This window comes from Lepeophtheirus salmonis, chromosome 8, assembly GCF_016086655.4.
Source record: "Lepeophtheirus salmonis chromosome 8, UVic_Lsal_1.4, whole genome shotgun sequence".
NCBI classification, from domain to species: Eukaryota; Metazoa; Arthropoda; class Copepoda; order Siphonostomatoida; family Caligidae; genus Lepeophtheirus; species Lepeophtheirus salmonis.
The window spans coordinates 8,363,775-8,384,358 of record NC_052138.2 but is presented as its reverse complement, the minus strand read 5'-3'; the positions used below and the strand labels follow the sequence as shown (position 1 = coordinate 8,384,358).

The following is a 20,584-nucleotide window of genomic DNA, read 5'->3' as shown; positions in this document are numbered from 1 at the left end:
AAGATTAAGCTCAAGTCGGCACCTGTTAAACATGTTCTAAAGACGAAGAAAAAATCATCGATGTGTAGTAGAGATCTAATAGAAAAAATAGTAGTGCATTCTTTTTTCATATTAAATACTTAAATAATTTTTTGGGACAATAAACTAACATTGTATTTTGTTAGTTCAACTGCCGATGTTTTTGCTTCTTTTCCCCTAATCAGTGTTCAGAACGTTGTTTGGTTGAATTAGAGTTAGCTCCGCTTAAGATATTAACAATTACTGTATAATAATATCATACTTGTAAAGAATTGGCTAACTACCACTTGATTTTGGGTCTTTCAGTCATTTTCTTTTGGGAGAGGTTGTGTGATACTATAAAGGTAATTATATGTCTTATGGATAATACCTAGGTCGTAAGTAGAGGATAAGAAATTTTCACACGTCTTAATGCAAGTATGATATTTCTGAAATTATAAGACAAAAGAGCAACAGACTCATGATAAATAATTGGATATTGCTTGTATGTGAAAGAGGAGGGAAATAAAGAAAGATAAGTCCTTGAGAAGCAATTAGCACTTGTGGAAAGGAAGAAAGATAAAAAAGGACCTCAATGTCATTTTATGAGAAGGTGTCCCCCTTTTTAAGTCTTAAAATAATATTATATGTAGAACGGGTCTGATTCTTTATATATGTTTTTTTTTTTGAAGAAACAAAGTAAACGTTTTCAATAGACTGACTTGGTCTGAGACCGATATTTTCAGGTTTGATCCTTTTCTAGACCGATTGGAATCGATATGTCGATGACAGAGACCGCAATGTCAGACCGTGGATCGAAATTTAATCGTTTTCAAATTATGGGCCGTTTTTCTCCCCTCAAGTTGTTATCGTTAATGCATTTTGGAATTTTTCTCCAAAAAGACAGGGAAAAATGCACAAAATCATGGTTGCAGTTAGCCAATTATTTTTGTTAAATGTGGAATCATTATTTACATGAGAATTGTTCACAGGTTAACAAGAGCGGTAAGGGGGCCAAAAGTGTCAAAAAAAGAGTTCAAAAGAATTTAAAATCCTCAATTAAAAGAGTTTTTCAACGGAAGAGATGGGTTTTTCATAACTGGTCTCAAAAGTGGCCTCTCCACCCTCACAAGGCTCTTTCCAACCACATCTGATGTGAAACTCCGAGATCCCTTCCATGGTCCCTAATGGAATTGGCTTGAGGTGTTTTCTTTAGCTCTTCAGGCTCCAATTTGGAGTTTTTGATAGATCCCTTCTTCCTTTCTAACGTTTTGGACTTGCTAACGGCGTAGAAAGTGGGCCTGGAGGCACTTCACTGCTTGAAGTGTGCGAATGGAAATTCGTCGATCACGCTCAAGTACCATCTTTGTTTTGTAACTAATTGTTTATGCTTGAATATATCGAAATATGAATTAATTTCCATCACTTAAGCTAAATTAATTAATGACTAAGTGTTCGGATTTCAGTATACCCCTACTGGGTAGAGCACTGGTAAGAGTAAAATAACTAGAAAGATCCATAGCTGAATACAAAATACACTTTATATTTTTAGTGTTTGGAAACTCACGCATGACTTCAACCATGATTAATCTACACAAACAATCCATGTGCAGACGAAGTTTTAAAAAGTAGACCGATCAGGATCGATTTTATATAAGGGATTGATCAAATAGTCGTAACATCTTTAGAGGACCGAATTACATATTTTAGTGCAATACAAATCCTACCGGTCTAGGATTTTCAGACCGAAACCCAACACTACTTTGTACACGGAAAAAGAAGAACATGAGAAATCCATTACTAGCCTACATATATAATATGCTTCAAACGCACAGCAAAGACCCAGAGAGAGAGAGATCTAGCCACACCCAAATATATATACATATAGATTAGGAGAAGAAGAAAAAAAAACCATCTCAATAACCAAGGAGCAACGCAACGACGACTTCACATTTTTTCCTATATTCCAAGTCTCTCTTCCTCATTTCCTTACACCTCAAGATAAATCACGACAAAAATTTGCTCTCCTCTCCCTCTAACGTTCTTCGAATGCATATCCTTGAACTTGGGTCCTAATATGTCTATGTGCATTGTAATTAAGGAGTATAGAAGTGAAAATATGAGAGATAAATATAAAAAGAGTCACTCTTAAAAGCAACAACGCCTCAAATGATTTACTTTGAGCAAAAAAGTAATATTATATTACTCATCAAAATAAAATGAAATAAAAAGCTTTCTCTACGACCTTGAAGAAGGTATGAAGCAATTATTATTATTAGTATCTACATAAATACATATATCTGTTGAAATATATAAAGTGAATTGCATTAATTGTTACTCAATGTTATGAAAGAAGGAGTGCGGGGTGTGCTTCTTTTGTATAGTACGAGTATGCTATACTATAGCAGAGGTAGTCCCATCCCCTTCCTTCCGTATTTTGCATACATACAGAGTGGGGACACAAAACTTGCAGTTGCATTTGATAACCCAATTTTATACCCCGTTATTTTTAATTAGAAAGAATTTTATCTGACAAACGATACAACTTCTGTTATCTGAGTATAAAGTAATCATTAAAGCGTGAAAGAGGAAGAGTACCACTGGGTATCATTTGCAGAGTTTTAAATATAAGTCCTTGTTGTACTTGGACTAGAATCAGGGATCAATATCGGAGTAATTCTGACCTTTATCATTGATAAATATGGAGTGGGATTTGTGAGTATTTCCTAAGTTAAAACATTATTCAAATTGCCCGGATTACCAAGAATATTTTCGGTTTCTTTTATTTGTACATACCGGCAGAGCATATTTTATACAAGTCTACTAATATGTAGGTACCCACATATTTTTTCCCCCTTTTTACTCATGACTATGAGGATGGGTCATATCGCATATGAGAGCAGAACAAAGGAAGTATTAGAATATGAACCTAATATATATTTTGAAAACCATGAAGACATCTTCAATTGACCCAAATTTCCTTCTTTGTGAAATTATATTCCATATATAATGTACATTATACATATAACAGAAGACAAAAATAATTATTCTAATAACTCTCCTTATTCCTCATATTTTAAAGGCTAAATATTTCTTCTTCTTATTTTTAAGAAATTGTTTTATGTACTCACACTGAAAAATACATCTAGAAGGCTTTATTCATAATATCTACATATCCATGACGTAGATAGCATATTGTTAGTGCTGTGTTGGTCCTAGTGTCTTCGGTCTAGCCCAGTCTAGGACCTGTCTTTTACATAATACAAGTTAATAATATCTTATATATTAATAAAGCCAAGTTTGTTAGTCTGTCTGTGAAGGACTCATTTTTGAGTGTGCACTTAATATCTTAGATCCGCTGTTATTACTTGATTTAAGAAATAACAGCACAGCAATGAGCCTGTGTAGCTAAAGCACAGCGCGTGATATTTAAAAATATTTATAGTTTTTAATCAGAACAAGATTTTTTATTTTCTATAGCTGTTGTAAATTCGTGAATAATAAACCATCTAAGTATAAAGTAATAACTAGTGTGAATTGCTCATGAAAGATGATGAGTAACACTAAAGTTCTTCCGTTTCCTCCCGTAATGTATTAAACAATTCGTACAACCCACCCATAAATACAGTAAAAGCTTAGCCCTACAATGGTTTAAACACACATGTAAACAACCTAACCAAATAGACCCATATACTATATTTTATATACAAAACTCCCATTATGAGTCGGTTTTGAAGTTTTGTTCAAGCTCAGGGGTAAAATTTTATTGCTACTTTGCGTGTAAATCCAAATATGTTGAGTACTACAAAGGAAGTCGAGTTCCAGGATTCTACTGTACTACATTTTCATAATATTTACTATTTCATCCCCAGATCTTGCTGGGGGACAATTTCCGGGGAAACCAATTAGTGGCACACTGTCATAAGTATAGTAAAAATTAATAATTTATTTTGAATGATATTTTTTTTCATTAATGATTGGAAAAAACTTGTCATTAAAACAGTGTTTACATGACAGTCTGACTCGATAATGTCCATTATTTTATCCACATTTTCGACAGTTGGCCTTCCAGAGCATGGTACATCTTTGACATCAAAATTATTGGAACGCATGATTGGTTGTTACAATATCAGGACCAACAAGACTCTTCACATTTTCAGCCGCCTGGCTAGAGTTTTTGCCTTGTTCGGAGAAAAACTGTAAAATATAGCGTATTGTCCACCTTTGACCACCGCTCAAACAATACTAAGTCAAACAATCCCAAAACTGTCTTAAATATATTTTTAGTTCGAAATGTTATCTTTCGAACGACATCTAGCGTAAACTGTTTGCAGCTATACAAAACTAGATACACATTACTCAAGATATCTAGTGGAAAAATAATGGACTTCTTTTTAAAACACCTATTATTTTGAATAGAAAAACTTCCTATAACAAGAGAACACACATTATATTCCTCCAAATAAGTAGCAGATTGTACATAGTATATGTAATATAAATCCAACTTCTATGAGGATAGAAGTCTGCTCCCTCCAAAGGCCTTGATTCTTGTTTCTCCCCCCTCCCACCCTTATTTAATGTATATAGGTATTTATTAAAATAAACCCTACCTAATTTTAAGTACAGTAACAATATTAATACATAGAGTAATGAAGAATTTAAAAAAAACTAAAATAACTTAAAATAATTGAATACATATATATAATTCCCAATAAATAATAAATAATGAGAAATCTTTTTAGGTAATGACAATCACACAAGGACGAATTAAGATTATTAAACAAGTGATTATACCTGTCTATCTATGAACATTTTAAGTACATCTTACCCTGCCTGAGTTTATACAAAAACAATATTGAATAAAAATATTAAGCAAAATTATAAATGTCCAATATTTTCTTACGTCAGATAAATTTCACTCAATTATGGGATTTGTATTCCAATTTACAGAATAAGTTTAGATACATAAAAACCTGAACCGCAGTGTGTGTTGCTGTTAAACAAAGAACTTTGATTGAAAGTACAGGTTGTTTGTTGTTTTGGCAGCTAGCCAGAAGTGTTTGGCGTCAGTTAAAAAAAAAAAAAAGCATCGATCACTGAAGTAATTATTCCACAATCGTGGAAAAGGCAGTGTACTTCTTCTTCCGATCTGTACGGGACGAGACAATGTTAGGATTGCAAACTTCTTAAACTTGGAGATATCCTTTGTCTGGAGAGTAAGAAAAGAACTGGAAGAGTCTGGAGGGGATTATGAATCAACAGAAAGGTGTGCTGATCACAAGACATTTTCTTATGTTGACCCCGTGTTTGGTCTCAAATCTCAACCCCATGGTGTGGGGCGTAGTTCCTCCTGCAACACAAAAAAAAATTGGGGGATGTCCAGGATACGGGAGGAATTCCAAAATCGGCCTACAGAGACTGTCATAAGATCTTGTCCAGTTTCCAAGTTCGAGTAGAGGTCGTTATTGACAGCAAAGGCGATTATGTTGAATAATAATGGTTTTTTAAAATTTTAAATTCAACTTTCGTTTGGCATTTGTTTTTATTTAAATCGGATGATTATTTTCGGAGAAAATCCATTTAAAAAAAAAATCGTGTTGGTTTTTAAATAGAGGTCGCACCATGTATATCTTAGAAACATCCTTTGATTGATGATACATTACTTGGCCCAGTTCAAATAAAATATATTAATTGAGCATTTCAAAGGATTCATCAGAATATTTTATTTAAAGAAATTAACGATTATAACTATTCGTCGATCCAGACTCATTTTTGAGAAAAATAAATTCTAGCTTGCTTTTGTGTTGACGGGTATGTAGGTGCAAAAAAAAAAATAATAATAATAATTTATAAAATAAGAAAAGAAATTTTCTTTTAAATCATGATTATATGTAATAATGATGATATTCGTTCATCTCTCCTTACGCATAATTGAATCATAATTTAAAGAGACATTGCGTCAGGAGTATTGTATTTTATTCTATTTTCTTTCTCCCTTAGTATGTATAATGCTAAATTAAACATCAATCAGCATGAAAAATAAAATACTGAAAAAAGTAGATATTTCTCCATTTTTATACATTCATTAATAGATTGAACCACTATTTAAGATCACTACTCGAAAATAATTTCAAGTAGCATCCACTGCTATCCTCATTTCCTCTTCTGCCTCGTAGGATAACAATAATTACATCCTTTTATACATATATATAAATACGAAGGAGGATATTTTCGGGAGTAATGGTGATGGTTGCATGCGCCTCGTATATCAAGGCCCTATTACGCAATTTCCTACGCCACATCTGCTTATAGCAATAACATTAAGACTATTATCATTAATAATATTGCTGTCGTAGAAATTGAAGGAGTTGAATGATAAATAAATAGAAACTATAGAACGTTTTCAATGACGTCATAAATTGCATCATAGTGGAAGAAGATGCCATTTTGGGGGTTCCAAGAAGATATTTTTAATACATAAATGAACTAATTTCAAATAAACCTTCGTAAAACTCCATCAAATGGATTTATGTACATATATAAAAAATGCTTAATAATTCCGTTGAATACCATTTGATGCCAATGATATTTGAATTAATAATATGAACTGAAAATCGCTACAAATGGCTTGATTTGTACTTCTTTTTTTTGATCGATTAGGGTCAAGAAAAGTACGATAGTTAGAGAAAAATATATTATTCTTTTCCATAATAATAGTTAATTTGTATCTACAAAATGGAAATAAGATTGTGATGCCATATCATATTTTTAATACATTAAGGTTTAAGTCCTTCTATTTGTTGTTCCCATTTTGACATCCAATAGTTCACTATTTTCCTTAATATTAATGAAAATAGGGTTGTTTAGTCCCCCAAAATGGACGACATCAAAATTGTGACGTAACGTGAAAACGTTCAATTTCTTCTTATAGGTAAGTTTAATCCCAATCATGGCTTTGTAGTCTTGGAACATTTTACGTACAAATGAATCTACAAAAATTTGATTTTATGTGTGACGCTATAAAACAAGTGGTTCAACCTCCCTCGTTAGCTTGAAAAAATTCTTTGGCTATCTTAAATCTACCCCCTACCTCATTGCAAGATGTAGCTTTTAAAGTACTACAGATGACACGTTACTTTATCCTTTTTTTCCTCATGACGTATGTAATTTTTTCTTCCCTCTATTCAAATTCACATTGTTAATTCATTTAAAAGGGAGAATTTATGGAGGGTGTGACCATGGAGAAAGAAAAATATGAAGATGACAAGGGTTTTTACTTGGTTGCATGCCTTCTGTATACTACTATGTATAAGTTTAATGCAGCTGTTGCGTTTGGTATACTATCCGGAGGCAAAAAAATCATCTTATTAAATTGATTGATGTTTCGGTGAAATACTATCCTTTAAGTATACCTATGTTAAAACCCAAAGGGAATGGAACATACTTTCCTATGCCTTACAATTTTATCCCGTTATTTTTAATAACAATGTGTGGTTACACAAACGAACGAGGACTGAAATAAATAATGACACTTTTTGTTTTATTCCATGCCTCTATCTGTAAAATGTGTGAGCATCAACAAAGAAAGCAACCCATGTGCGATCTCCTCCGCTCCAGTGTATATGCCCCGAAGGCTGCAAATACCGTTGGCATTTCCATCTGGACTGCCTACATTATTAAGAATTCCATTACAATTATATACAAACAAGAAGAACCAAAGAGTTAGCAGGAATAATATGGCTGACATATTGTCTGCCTTCATGTGGCCCTCCTCCAGCTCCGACCTCAACCACCTGGATTTGGCTATTTGGGACAACTTATATGAATAATGTCGGCCGTCCCTCTCATAAATAATTTGGATTTGCTCCGAGCTGCCATCATGAAAGCGTGGTACACCATGGACACGGCCTTCAAGAGATGGCAATCTCTTCGCCGGAGTGTCAAGCTTGTTATTGATTGTGAAGGAGTATATATTTAATAAAAAATAACCAAAACTTCTGCAGCAACCGCATTTGCTCCTCCTCAAGCTATTACCTCAACCCCTTGGGCTTTGCTGTTTAGGGCGACTGGTAGAAAAATGTCTACCCACTCTGAATAAATAATCGAGTTGCATATTTTACATGAATAAGTAAGTGTCCTTGGATATCTTTACGCCTTTCTTATCTCATTAGCGGTAGTCTAATGGACAATAACAGGATTTTGATTATTGATTAAATTTGTGCGTGTTTAACAATGTATCCTTGTTTGTCATTATTGACCAACAATATCTATTTGTCTATATGTTATGTATAAAATAACAATGAGATGAAGTAGCAAACGAAGATGGTAGAGAGAGAGAGAGAGATCATATCTCCTCCTGTGCCTCTTCTCTCATGTGTTTGTATAACGAAGGCATTGTGTTATTACATACGTATTAGTATCCACCACTAGGTACCCAGTTACATAAAATGTAAATATAATATACACAAATTGATGCTTATCTTTTCCATAGTTAACACACACACATGCACACATTAACTGTAGTATGTATAAGAGGACTTGTAACTTCAACGTCACCCCATGATACACTTCAAGTTCCTTAACCTTGTTGAATAAAATGGTGATACCAGGAATAAAACTGCAAACAAAAAGTTTGAGTGCACGAAATATGTGGAGAAAAAGGGAAGAAGAAGCTATGATGTAACTTTCTTCATTCATTTAACTGCAGTACAGTGCATTTAGTCCCAGATTGGGAGAGGAGAATATTCATTTTGTTCTCCTTTTTTGGGGTTTCATCATGAGTAGGAATGGGATTTTTGTAGAGTGTAAGGAGAAGGCAGGACTGAAACTTTTATGTACCCTGATTTAAGACCCTTGTTGACATCAGCTGCATGTTATATGCATAGAGATAAAAATATTAAGTTATGACGTGAAGAAGAAGTTGAACAAACCATTTAAATTGTAGTAGTAATAAATAGGTATGTTAACAAAAAAGAGGCCACTTCAAATATTTTAATATTTGATGTTAAATGTATTTTACATTTGATTATATTTGGCTTGATGGTACTCTTCTGTTTTCATAGAAAAAAAAAAACATTAGTGTAGGGAAAATATTATAGTTATACAATTATTTTATAATATATATTTTCTTTTTATATATACACCAAAGGTCAGAGGGAATTCTACTTTCAGAGAAAGAATTATATGTTTTAACACCACGGTGATTCATTACAGAAGGAACAATAAAGAAGAAAGAACGATAGGTCCTTTTTCCTTTTCTAATCACAAAATATATTTTTCCTCCACAAAAATCCCATTCCTAATAATAAGGAATATAATATGAAACATGTCTTGAGTTAATACAAAAACAATCTTGGAACAAAAATCAATATTTCATAGATAAGTATATTTGATTCAAATTTTGGCTTACTATTAAAATTTGTGGGATGAGTATAGATATCAAAGAATTGTAGCTATAGTTTAAAAACTTTTTTTAATTTAGGAGACTTATAGACCCTTTCGAATAAGGCCTCTCCATTCCTCATCATTTATTGTGACGATCAATTTCGGCTTTTTTATGTGAGATTTGCAGCGCAGTTAATAAGAATAACTTGTTGACAGAAAATGACGATAATTCCTTAAAGAATACAAGTGTAATACACCTTCAATTTTGAGAAAAATCCTTCTTGCTTGCTTTTGCACTGATAGGCCATATATATAGGTTGTACCGAAGTTGCAGTTTTAAGTATGAGGAACTCTGAAATGGTGTTCTATGATTTTGGTACAATGTCTAATCGTGGAACTCGTATAAGCAGATCGTATTGTTTATTATATATTTATAATGTATTTACGAGTAATAAACTGTGTACATTTGAAGTCAATTAATAATTTTTATTAAATAATTCAAAAATTAGACAACTCTAAAAAATATTGAATCATTGCATTATACTTCTATACTCCTCACAAATACAACTCGATATTCTTCATTTGATTGTATGGTTGCAACTTGTACAATTTGACGTCGTTGACGCGTTCGAATGATTAATCAAAATAATTTACTTGTAGAAATAGAAGATAATTAATAGTTGAAGAATACTTATGTAATTCAGACTCACATTTGTGGGGGGAGAGAATCATCTAATCAATATTTGCGATGGGCCTCATATGAACATTATTAATGATGGAAATCGTGTGTATTTTGTGCATGTTAAAAAAAAAAGAAGAGAAACCAAAAATAAAAAATTCCCATCCTCACAATAGAGGTAGAATGATTTGAAGTAGGACAGCTTAGCTACCACTCCTTTTAATCATATCAAGTGTGACAAAGGAGAAGGGGAAGAAGGAAATAAACAAGGATATTGGTAAGAATGACTCCAATGTCGATCCTCAATTCTACTCTGAGTCCAACTAGGACTTACAGTAATAACTCCGCAACAAATACTCAATGTTACTCTCGTGTCTTTCATGAGTTTTTATGACACGAATGTTCAGCCAAGTTTTGAATGTAGTAAAAAGGAATTTATTAATAATGTAAACATCTGAGGAAAATAAAATTCAATCGTCAGATTACCAATTCCCAAAAAAAGGGGACCAGCTAAAAATATACATACAATTTACATCACTATACATACTACTGATAAATCTTGATATTTTGTCTCTAAAAAGGATGAGAAGCATCTGTTTTTTATTTCTCCAAGAGGGAAATAACGAATAAGATTTGATATAATTATGACTATTAGGTGATTTTGATTTTAAAGAGGCCCTTTCACATTCTAAAAAGATGAGCATGTGAAAATGTATTTACTTTACTTATACCTATGAAACATAAGAGCAAAGGCAATTAACTTTCTTACAAGCTACCTAAAATAAAGAGTTAAAAAAAACTACGACGTTAAAAAAAAAAAAACACTAATTCCTTTCCTTCAATATTCACATAAAATAAGGAACGGAAATGCATTAAAAAAAACTTTTGTATATATAATACATGAACGAACATACAAGAGGTAAATAATTTATAATGAAGAGAGAAATTTTGCTTTACATATATAAATACGTTTCTGCAAAAAAAAAAAAAAAAAAACTTTCTGTATCATAATGAAAATACATTCTACATTCCGCCCCTTAAATATATCCTAGAAATAAATAATTATAGAAAGATTATTATTCTCCGTACTAATAATAAATATCAAATTATTTAATTATGAACATCTGTTTGACTTTATTTATCTATAAATAAAGAAAAAAAACCCAATGATTTCACCTTCTTCCTCAAAAAAAAATTAGGTGTAAATATCCCATTAACTAACTTGAACAAACATCTGTAAAGATAGATAGACAGTAACCCCTTTCTCTCACTCCACTGTTAATAATACACCCTTTTATAAATAACTGATCTTCATTTGCATCTACATACATACGAGGGGCGTCTGAAAAGTTTCCGACCGAACAAAGATATACAAGACAATTTTTCTGAATTTTTTATTTTATTTTGCAAAATTTGAACACAAAATATCCTTTATATATCTACTATTCTTTGAATCTATTTAAGGGTTCCACTTTCAAAAACAAATATTTAATGACAGCTTGAACCTCGATTTGGTCCATTTTCACAAAAACACTCACAACAACCCACTCAAACGACTGTTACATAACAATCGTGTGTCCAAAATGCATTAAACTTTGGTGAGTAACTGTCAACTGATGCTAAATAGATGTGGCTAGGTTTTATTTAAGAGTACTGCCATATTCACATTAAGGTCGAATACTTGTCAGACAACCCTCGTATATACTTTAAGATGCACCCAAAAAAGCATATTTTTATTTGATATAGTTACAACATTATGATTTTTTCCCTTGCTCTCTCTAAAACAGTGCTTCCCATCCAGGGCTTACACGAATAACTACAGAGCAAATCCTCATTGTTCCTCTCCGTCTTTCATGAGCACACGCACTAGTTATTACTTCAAACTTAGATGTGCCCAACTCAAGAATATAATAATAATGGAAACAGCTTCGGAAAATAAAAAAGCCTTTTCAAATTACCAACTAGAAAAAACCAGTCCCGATTACATTAAATATTTTAAACCCCTCCGTCAGGGGTTGATTGTAAAAATTGGTCGAGTATATTTTACATGGCACAAGATCCTATTTAAAGTTAAAGCTCAAGTTAACAACTGTTAGTTAATCATGTTCTAAAGAAAAAGAAATCATATTTGTGAAGCTGAGATCAAATAGAAAAAATTGGTGGTATTCATTTAATTTTTAAGTTAAAATCGGTTATGCTTGTTCTAGAGCAGGATCAACAACCCGGGGCTCATTAACGCTGATGCTGCGGCTACGGCATACTGTTCAGTATACAGTAAAATTTCAGTTAAGTGAATTATTTTTTCAAGGCATAGATGCACGTTTCAAAACGCCCAAAAGATGACTAGGACGATAGCTAATATATATATATATATTTGCTAAATGTATAATTCCAATATAAGTGCAACTTTTTCATTTGTTTTAAACATATCTTTAACTTGGCGTTTTTTAGGAGTTTTAAGATTAAATCGTAAAGTTAAAATAAAAGAATAATTGAAACAATATATGGAGTGTTAGCTTTATTTTAGACATCAATAAGTATTTGCAGCTCTGTGTTTCTTTTTCTGTGGTAAACGGGTCTAAATACCTCTTTGAGTCTAAAAGATGGTCCATAGATGGAGACCGAAAAATATTGGTCCAAATTAACTTAAAAAAATCACATAAGACTAGAGTTGGATCGGTCAAATAAAACTAAAAAGACAGCAATCACCTCAGTTCGGTTCTAAATAAATTCGTCAGCCATAGGACAACTCCTTATCGGTCTTTTATGGTAGCTACAACAGCTGAAATGACGCAGTTACTAAGTCTTTCCAGCTGTTCAACATAACCTTTTTCAAGGAAACAAGATACCTGAAGTTCATAGTAGGTAGTGTATGGCTAGAACTTATTATTATAGGTTCTAGCTATCATTTATTATTTACTACATTTTTATATTATTTTATTCCACCTAGGACTGAAGGATCGACTTATTGGTCCTTAAGGTCGTTGAATGGTAAAAATGATCGTACCTATTTATAAAAAAAGAGACTGAAAGTGGGTGGGGGAGACTGATTAAGAAATCAGTCCTAAGACCGATCCAACACTACTTCAGACTGAGCAGAAAAAAAGTTTCGGTCATAGACAGAATCTTAATAATTATATGTAGTTACAAGTAACTCCTTCTACTCATACAACAAATTTAACCTCTCTACATATAAAAACAGTTAAGAAAATAAATTGCAAAAATAAGAAGCATGATGAAGGTGGAACACTATTGACGAAAAGTCGTATTTTTTTCTCTAATTTTTCTATGAACATGTAATGTAACTAACTAACTGTAATATTCGTGATGAGATAGATAAATAAACTACCTTGAACAAAACAAGAAGAAATAATAATTGTTGGAGTATACATATTTTTTTATGCTTCTTACTCTAGTGGGTATTAGCAAAAAATAATAATAGATACATTCTAGTTATGAAAATTATTATTTTTATTATTAAGAAGCTAGGAATGAATCACGATCTCTCTCTATTAAAATTGAAACATTTTTTAAAGTCAAATGACTGAAATAAACAAAAAACCAAAAAAACTTCCGTCAGCTAGTTGAACTCCTTGCCAAGATGATTTATTTATTATTTTGATTAATATGACTATAAGAGAATGGTTCCCATTCGGGGATAAATACTCAATTACCATTAATTAAAAATATAATGCTTAATGTGCATGGATAAAATAAATTTATGTGAAAGCAGGATACACTTGGGTATTTAGCAATGATCAGGGATTATTATTATGACGAGAGATCAGTTTATATTAATTTTTAATAACATTATCTTTTAGTTGACAGTATTATCATAGAAAGGCAGTAATTGAGTATTTACTTTAATAGATTAGTACATTCTAAACATTTTATAGCTTGCGAGTTATTTTTTAAAATATATAGTTGGCAATCTGAGCAGTGTTTTTTTCGTCTTCTTCCTAAGCTGTTGTCCTTCATATTAAAGATTAATAAGTATAAACTTCGTGTACTCATGAAAGACTGAAATATTTGTTGGAAATGTTAAGTAGTGTTGTGCCAGTTTTTATTTAAGACAGATGAACGCAGTCCAGTACCACTTGACGGTCCTTGAAGAAGGTAAAATAGATATCTCGTGACGTCATTGAAGGTTTATTATTATTATGCTTTATAATGAAAACATTTACATTTTTAGCAAGATATACGTGCAATGCTCTCAATACATATATGATATTTATAATTTGACTTAAAATAACAATCAACATATTTAGGGATCTTAATGACCAGTTCTAAGAATGTACCGTGCCGAACAAATTGATAATGAAACAACACTATTCATAAGTCTGAGTTAGACTTCAGATTAATGATTGACATCGTAATAATTCCTGCTGCCTACATATGTCCTTGCTCGATACGGAGTGGAATTTGAGTTTATTTTTTCTTTCTCCCTTAGCTGCTTGCAGGCTAATCGAATGAAACGTCATGAGAGCTAAGCTGTCACAATCCTCAAACACTCTTCAGATTGTCAGGATTACCATATCAATTTCCGGAGTTTTTTAAACATATCGAAAGTACTTAGAATTTACAACTCTTCGCAGCTTTGGAAAAGGCTAAAATCACTGCTTATAAAAGACTGAAGAGGAATTAATCAAAGGTACATATATTTAAATATACATTAAGAGAGTTCTTAGGTATAACAAAAAAAAAAAAAAAGCAAGTAAATAGGAATAATATGTATTTGACTCTCTTTTAAGATACAAAAAAACCAAGGGGGAGGAGGAGAAGATGGATAAATAAGTTGGTAGAAAGAGAGAGAGAGAGAGGGGGGGGAAAGAAGAGAGAAAAATCTACTCATATTGACTAAGAACAAGGGTCAAGGTCGGATGGATTCTCCTCTTACTTCTTCAACAACCATAAGATCTATCTTTAACATACTATGTATAGTAGAACGATCATGGAACATTCATTGACTCTTTGAAAATGACACTCCACTTGCATGTAGTACACAAAGGAACCTCTCTACGCGTCATTTTACCTACCTACTAGTGTTGAGAATCGGTTTGAAGCATATTTTTTTATAAGTTCGGTCTTTATAAGTGATTTTATAGAACGATATTTCGGACAAAACACCGGTCTCAGACCGTTGATCAAAACTTAATAGTTTTCAAATCATGGACCATTTTTTCTTCCGTCCCACGCTTCCCAGTTGTACGAGTTGTTGTATAGTCGATATATGAAACACTTTACATTCAGAAATAAAGTAATAGGGACTGTTTAACGCAAAGCACGACTTTTGTGAAGATACACGGCGCTAGTATCGGAGCAAAACTCAATAGGATTTTAAACGATAATTATGACTGAAAACAGTATGAAATGTAAAAAATCTAATCTTAAAGCAAAGTTTATTTCACAAAAAAAAAAAAAAAAAAAAAAAAAAAAATGATGCCAAGGAGTATGTTATTTGAATTTTTCTACAAAAATTCCGACTTCCTCTTAGTGTTTAAAATTTGAGATCCTGTCAAGTTTTGATTGCATCGAGGGTAACGTAGTGACTGGTCTTATCCATCAAAAGGCCCTTATATATAGATAAGAAACTCCATAAATTACGGCAGCATGGTCTGAGCGCGTCAAACGTAATTATTATTTTCGAACATGAGAGATTGAGTCTGCTGTATGATAATGGCAAAATACTGGATGACATATCTATTTTTTTTTTTTTTTTTTTTGAGAAAACTGGGATTCAATGACCTTAAACTTGAATAATTAAGGTGAAATTATTATATCAAGGCATTTTCATTAAACAAACGAGTATAATGATGCACAGTCATTAATTATTTTTTGTGTAAATTTATTTGTTATTTGTTACTTAGATTGTAATCCAACGGAGTTGCAATACAAAAAAACAACGTGTTGAACTCCTTTTTTCCTACTCCAGTTCGTGTCTAAATGTCACCTTTATAGTGAACATATATTGATCTATTATTAAATTATCTTCATGAATTATAGGAGAGTGCACTCATCTCTCACTTTTTTCATGACTGTGTCCGATCTATTTATTACTTTATCTCTGTTTAAACAAACAGATTATGTCACAATTTGGAAATACACATGAAGGCATCAACACGCCATCCATAAGATCGCTCTAGATCGATTTTTTCTGAGAATCTGATACAGAGCAAACTTATTAAAATGACAGATTTGTTTGATAATTCGGTCCAACAAAAATTATAACGGTCTGAGACCGGTCTAGAAGATTTCTAGACGGAAGCTTAACCCTAATATTCACTACCTACATAATAATATATCAGTATTATATACCTATGTACTATAATACGTAATAAGAAAGTGTTTTTCTTAAAGAGTAATATGTAATACAGGCACATTTATTTCATATGTATGTATAAATGTACATATACGGGAAGTGAGTGGAAACATTGCGTAAATAGGTATTTATTTATTTATATAAATATATAGGTATATATATAAATAAATATCCTATAGCTACGTTCAATTGTAACATTAGTTAGTATGTATGTACTTTAGAGAGTTTTAAATGAATACAGAGTCGTCATTTGGTAGATGGATTGCATCATTTGAGGAAGGGGATCCCATACTTTAATAAATATTAATAAAAAAATAAAACACTCAATTATTATTGCAAAGTATTCTTATCTTCTAACCGCCTTTTTGATACCTTTATCATTAAGTCATATGTAGAGCAAACATACTAAAAAATAACTGATTATATAGTTATGTATAATATGCGATATATATGACTGTACTTATTAGTGTTGATACTCGGTCCAAGACGGATCTGTTTTTCTGATTCGGTCTTAAGGAACTTTTATAGACCGATTTGGACTAATATTTTTGGCAAGATTACGTTTTCAGACCAAGGGCCGATATTTAATCTTTAAAATCCTTGACGAAATTATTCAGTCTCACTGAACTGACATATTTTTGGGGATTTAACTCTACGGGTGTATTTTTCTTTACCAAAATGTTTACATGGATGTCCAGGAAACGGTTTTTGTATCCTAGATAAATACTGTGGCTGCTGGCAGGCCTTACACATTCCAGCAACACAATGACCAATGTATATCCCTTTTGAGGACCTGAGTTATGGCTTCCAAACTCCCAGATTTAAATCCATGACATTACTATCTTTAAGGAAGGTTTGAAGGGAGTGCCTGCAGGACTCGCCATAATAGTATTGAAACAGTCTGTACTCCAAACTGCATTGTACAATATTCACAATTTGGAAACATACATGTCCTTATCATCAAATATACTGAATTTTAAATGAGACCGATCTAGAGCTAATTTTTCTGAGAGACCAGTCAAAAGGGAACTTTTTTAACAAAAATTATGACTGTCACCGATCTAAGATTTGCAGACGTATACTCAAGATTAATTATTACTTATTATGTAGTTATACGGATATTGAGTTCATATTATCATAACTTATTAAAGAAAAGAATCAATATTGATACTATTAATAAATAACGAATCTAATATAATATGTATTTAGTCAACGACAAGTCAAATACATAATATAATAAATATTCAAATACATTTGGAAGAATCTTCATCAAATGACAGATGTTTATTTTTTTCCCCCTAATATATAGTGCTCATCAAAAGTTTTGTTAATAGAATATTCTATACTTAGCTAACTAATCAACATAATCTTTTAGATAGCACATCATCTTCATAACAACAATGAAATAGAAATAATAAAGAAAGGAATGTGAGCTATCACAATATGTACACTTTTATATGAGAACGAAAGACCACTCTACCTTATAATTTCAACCTCAATTTGAGCCATTGAACCTCGAGAAGGAAAAAGGGATTTTTACATCAATGTTTGAAACTATATCTATATATAGTCTATGAAAGAAAGAAAAAAATACAACAAGTAGATATTATTATTGTGGACAAAAGAATTGGACATCCTAAAAATAAATATGACGTAGTTACATATTCATCCATAATTATGTTAAACCCCCACAGTTTTTTTCTCTTCATTTTAACTAATAAAAAGAACCCAAAAATAACAGTGTGTTGTTCATTACTGTTGGTTATTTTTGCACAGGTAAAAGAAACCGGTTGTTCTAAGACAGTTGGATTTGAAGGCGAGCTACTACTACTTGTTTCACGAGGAGAAGAGCAACAGAACACAACAAATATCATCTATGGTCGCACTTAGTTTTAAAAACGAACTACAACATGAAAAATTCCTCCAAGGTATATATGATAGTTATTTGAAGAAGAATAAGAAGTTGCACTTGACCGTGACGGGGCTCTAGATATGTGTGTGTGTTTTAACCTGATCTCTCATGAAATACTTAATCATATTATGTATGTAGCTGAGCCAAGCGTTTAATACATATATGATAGATAAATGCTTTTAAGATGGCCTTGTCTTGGTCGGTCATTATTATATCATTCGCAAATTGCTTCCTAAGGTATTATTTATATACCATAAGAAGTCGCAAACACAACATTGTGTTATGAATATTTGAAGAAACATGGTTGACGACTCAGTGATTACTGATTATAAAATGCAACTCCCCTCTCCCCTCGTTTCTTCTTCCTTCTTAGAGGGGAAGAAAACTATTGATTTTTGTATACATATACTATATACATTGTAGGAATAGAAAACAGGGTAGAAGGTTGATGTGTGTCCAAAGGGTGGGGCAGGCAACAGTGTTTCGTGTTCTTTCTTTTCACATAATATTCTAAATTATAAAGAAAATGACTCGTAGGTGTGCTGATGCTTTGGGTTGACACGGGCTCAACATCACTTTTATATATACAAAGAAATAACTTATTTATTCCTGTGGTCATCATCCCACTATTTTTCAAGAATGAATGTTGTTGTCCAGGTATATATTCAATATTATTATGGTGCGTAGAGCAACTTTTATTTAAAAAAAAGGGACGGACAACAGCATTTTACTTAAACTTATTGATATACGAATCAAGGCTCAATTCTGGTTATCTATTTAGGACGTACATCTAAGTATTCAACTAAGTTTTATAGGTCATTCACTACTAGAAGAGACACAAAAATCAATAAAACGCCTCATCAACACTTGATGGGAGTGTTCCTAAGGAAGAAATATATAGACTAAATAAGGGGGGGGGGGAGGGAAAAGGTACCAAAAGAAGAAGACAGCATTTCAACTGTATTGATCTCCTCCATTTTTATTTCTCTTTCTTTCTCTCTCTCTCTCTCCTTAATATTCTCTGCTCCTTTTTCCTTTTTTCCCTTATTCCTCTATTTCTCTCTCTCTCTCTATTTTGCTATTATTTCTCCCCCCTCTCATTTGACAGAAAAAGAAAGCTTTTAAGAAACATAAGAGAGCCAAACCACTTTTTATAAGAAAAGGGCGGATAATCTTATCTTTCCTTCATAGTCTTAACATTAACATCCTTCCCACCAATCCTCACTTACCCAAAGTTCCGTGCCCCAATTCATGCTGATGACTCTTTAGGAATAATTATTATAGATATTATAGCGATGAGCAGATAGCAATTGAAAAATATCCAATCCGTCTTCTTCTTCTTCTCAAACCTTTAATGACACACAATAACAGACGACAACTGCACAACACGGCTCATACATAAGGAGATATTATTCTTACGAAATAATATATATTTATTTTACGAATATGTATGTATGTAGAGAATCACTTATAAAAACACACACTACGAGGCACACACCACCACGCGCACCGCAAACAACGACGGCCAACGTACGACTGAATGAACCTTCGATTCTTTTTTTTCTATCTGTTCTTGTTTTTTTTCTCCCTCTCTCTCTCTCTCCAGCTATGTAAAGGTTGATTCTACACGCCCGGATTTCTTCCTAGCTCTCGGCCGGCCTACTTCATCACTGAAAGAAGTAGTTTCGCGTGCGCGCGCAATCACTCACTACTACTAACTATTATTATTGATTCAGCGGGAATTTTTTACTTTTTTCGAACATGGTTCGAACTTCTTTATCTCTATTTGACAACTACCTAGCTGCCACAATCCCTAGCTAGTCTATGTATGTACTTATAGCAATCTATTTTAAGTAAAGTACACTTCAAAAAATACCCATTTAAAAATGGGTGGTACAATCTAGGTACATAATAGGAATATCATTTATTATGCGATATATATATATAGGTAATATCTGAAGAGGGAAGTAGTTTCAAGATGGTGTGTGTTTATTATAGACAATTGTATTCTTCTTTTTTTATTTTCTTTTCTTTTACTAAAAAATTTGAAATAACCGCCATTTTTTTCCTTCTAAAAAAATAAAATAAAAAGACTCAATAAAATAACTTCGTTCTCAAATACTACATGATTACCACACTTATGTGGGAGTTTGATTCAATTTATTTAGTACTTTTATTATTTACGGAGTCTTCTCTCTGTAGTCAAACGTACTGTATACTATCAATGTAAGGATTCCTCCCTGATTAATCATTCATTGTCAATCCCTTTGGAGATCCTTAAAACATAGTGCTT

The 20,584-nt window shown here is 32.2% G+C and overlaps 1 protein-coding gene across 2 annotated transcripts in view; it reads right to left on the bottom strand.

Annotated features, from left to right (window-relative positions):
• The window catches only part of Cip4 (formin-binding protein 1-like Cip4), a 61,832-nt gene extending 41,996 nt beyond the window's left edge, over positions 1-19,836 (bottom strand). For both annotated transcript variants that reach the window (XM_040718434.1, XM_040718436.1), the window contains exon 1: positions 19,521-19,836. In XM_040718434.1, the coding sequence (XP_040574368.1) occupies positions 19,521-19,544 (24 nt within the window). In that variant the 5' untranslated portion in view covers positions 19,545-19,836. The remainder of the gene's footprint in view (positions 1-19,520) is intronic.
• Between the last annotated feature and the right edge of the window lie 748 nt (positions 19,837-20,584).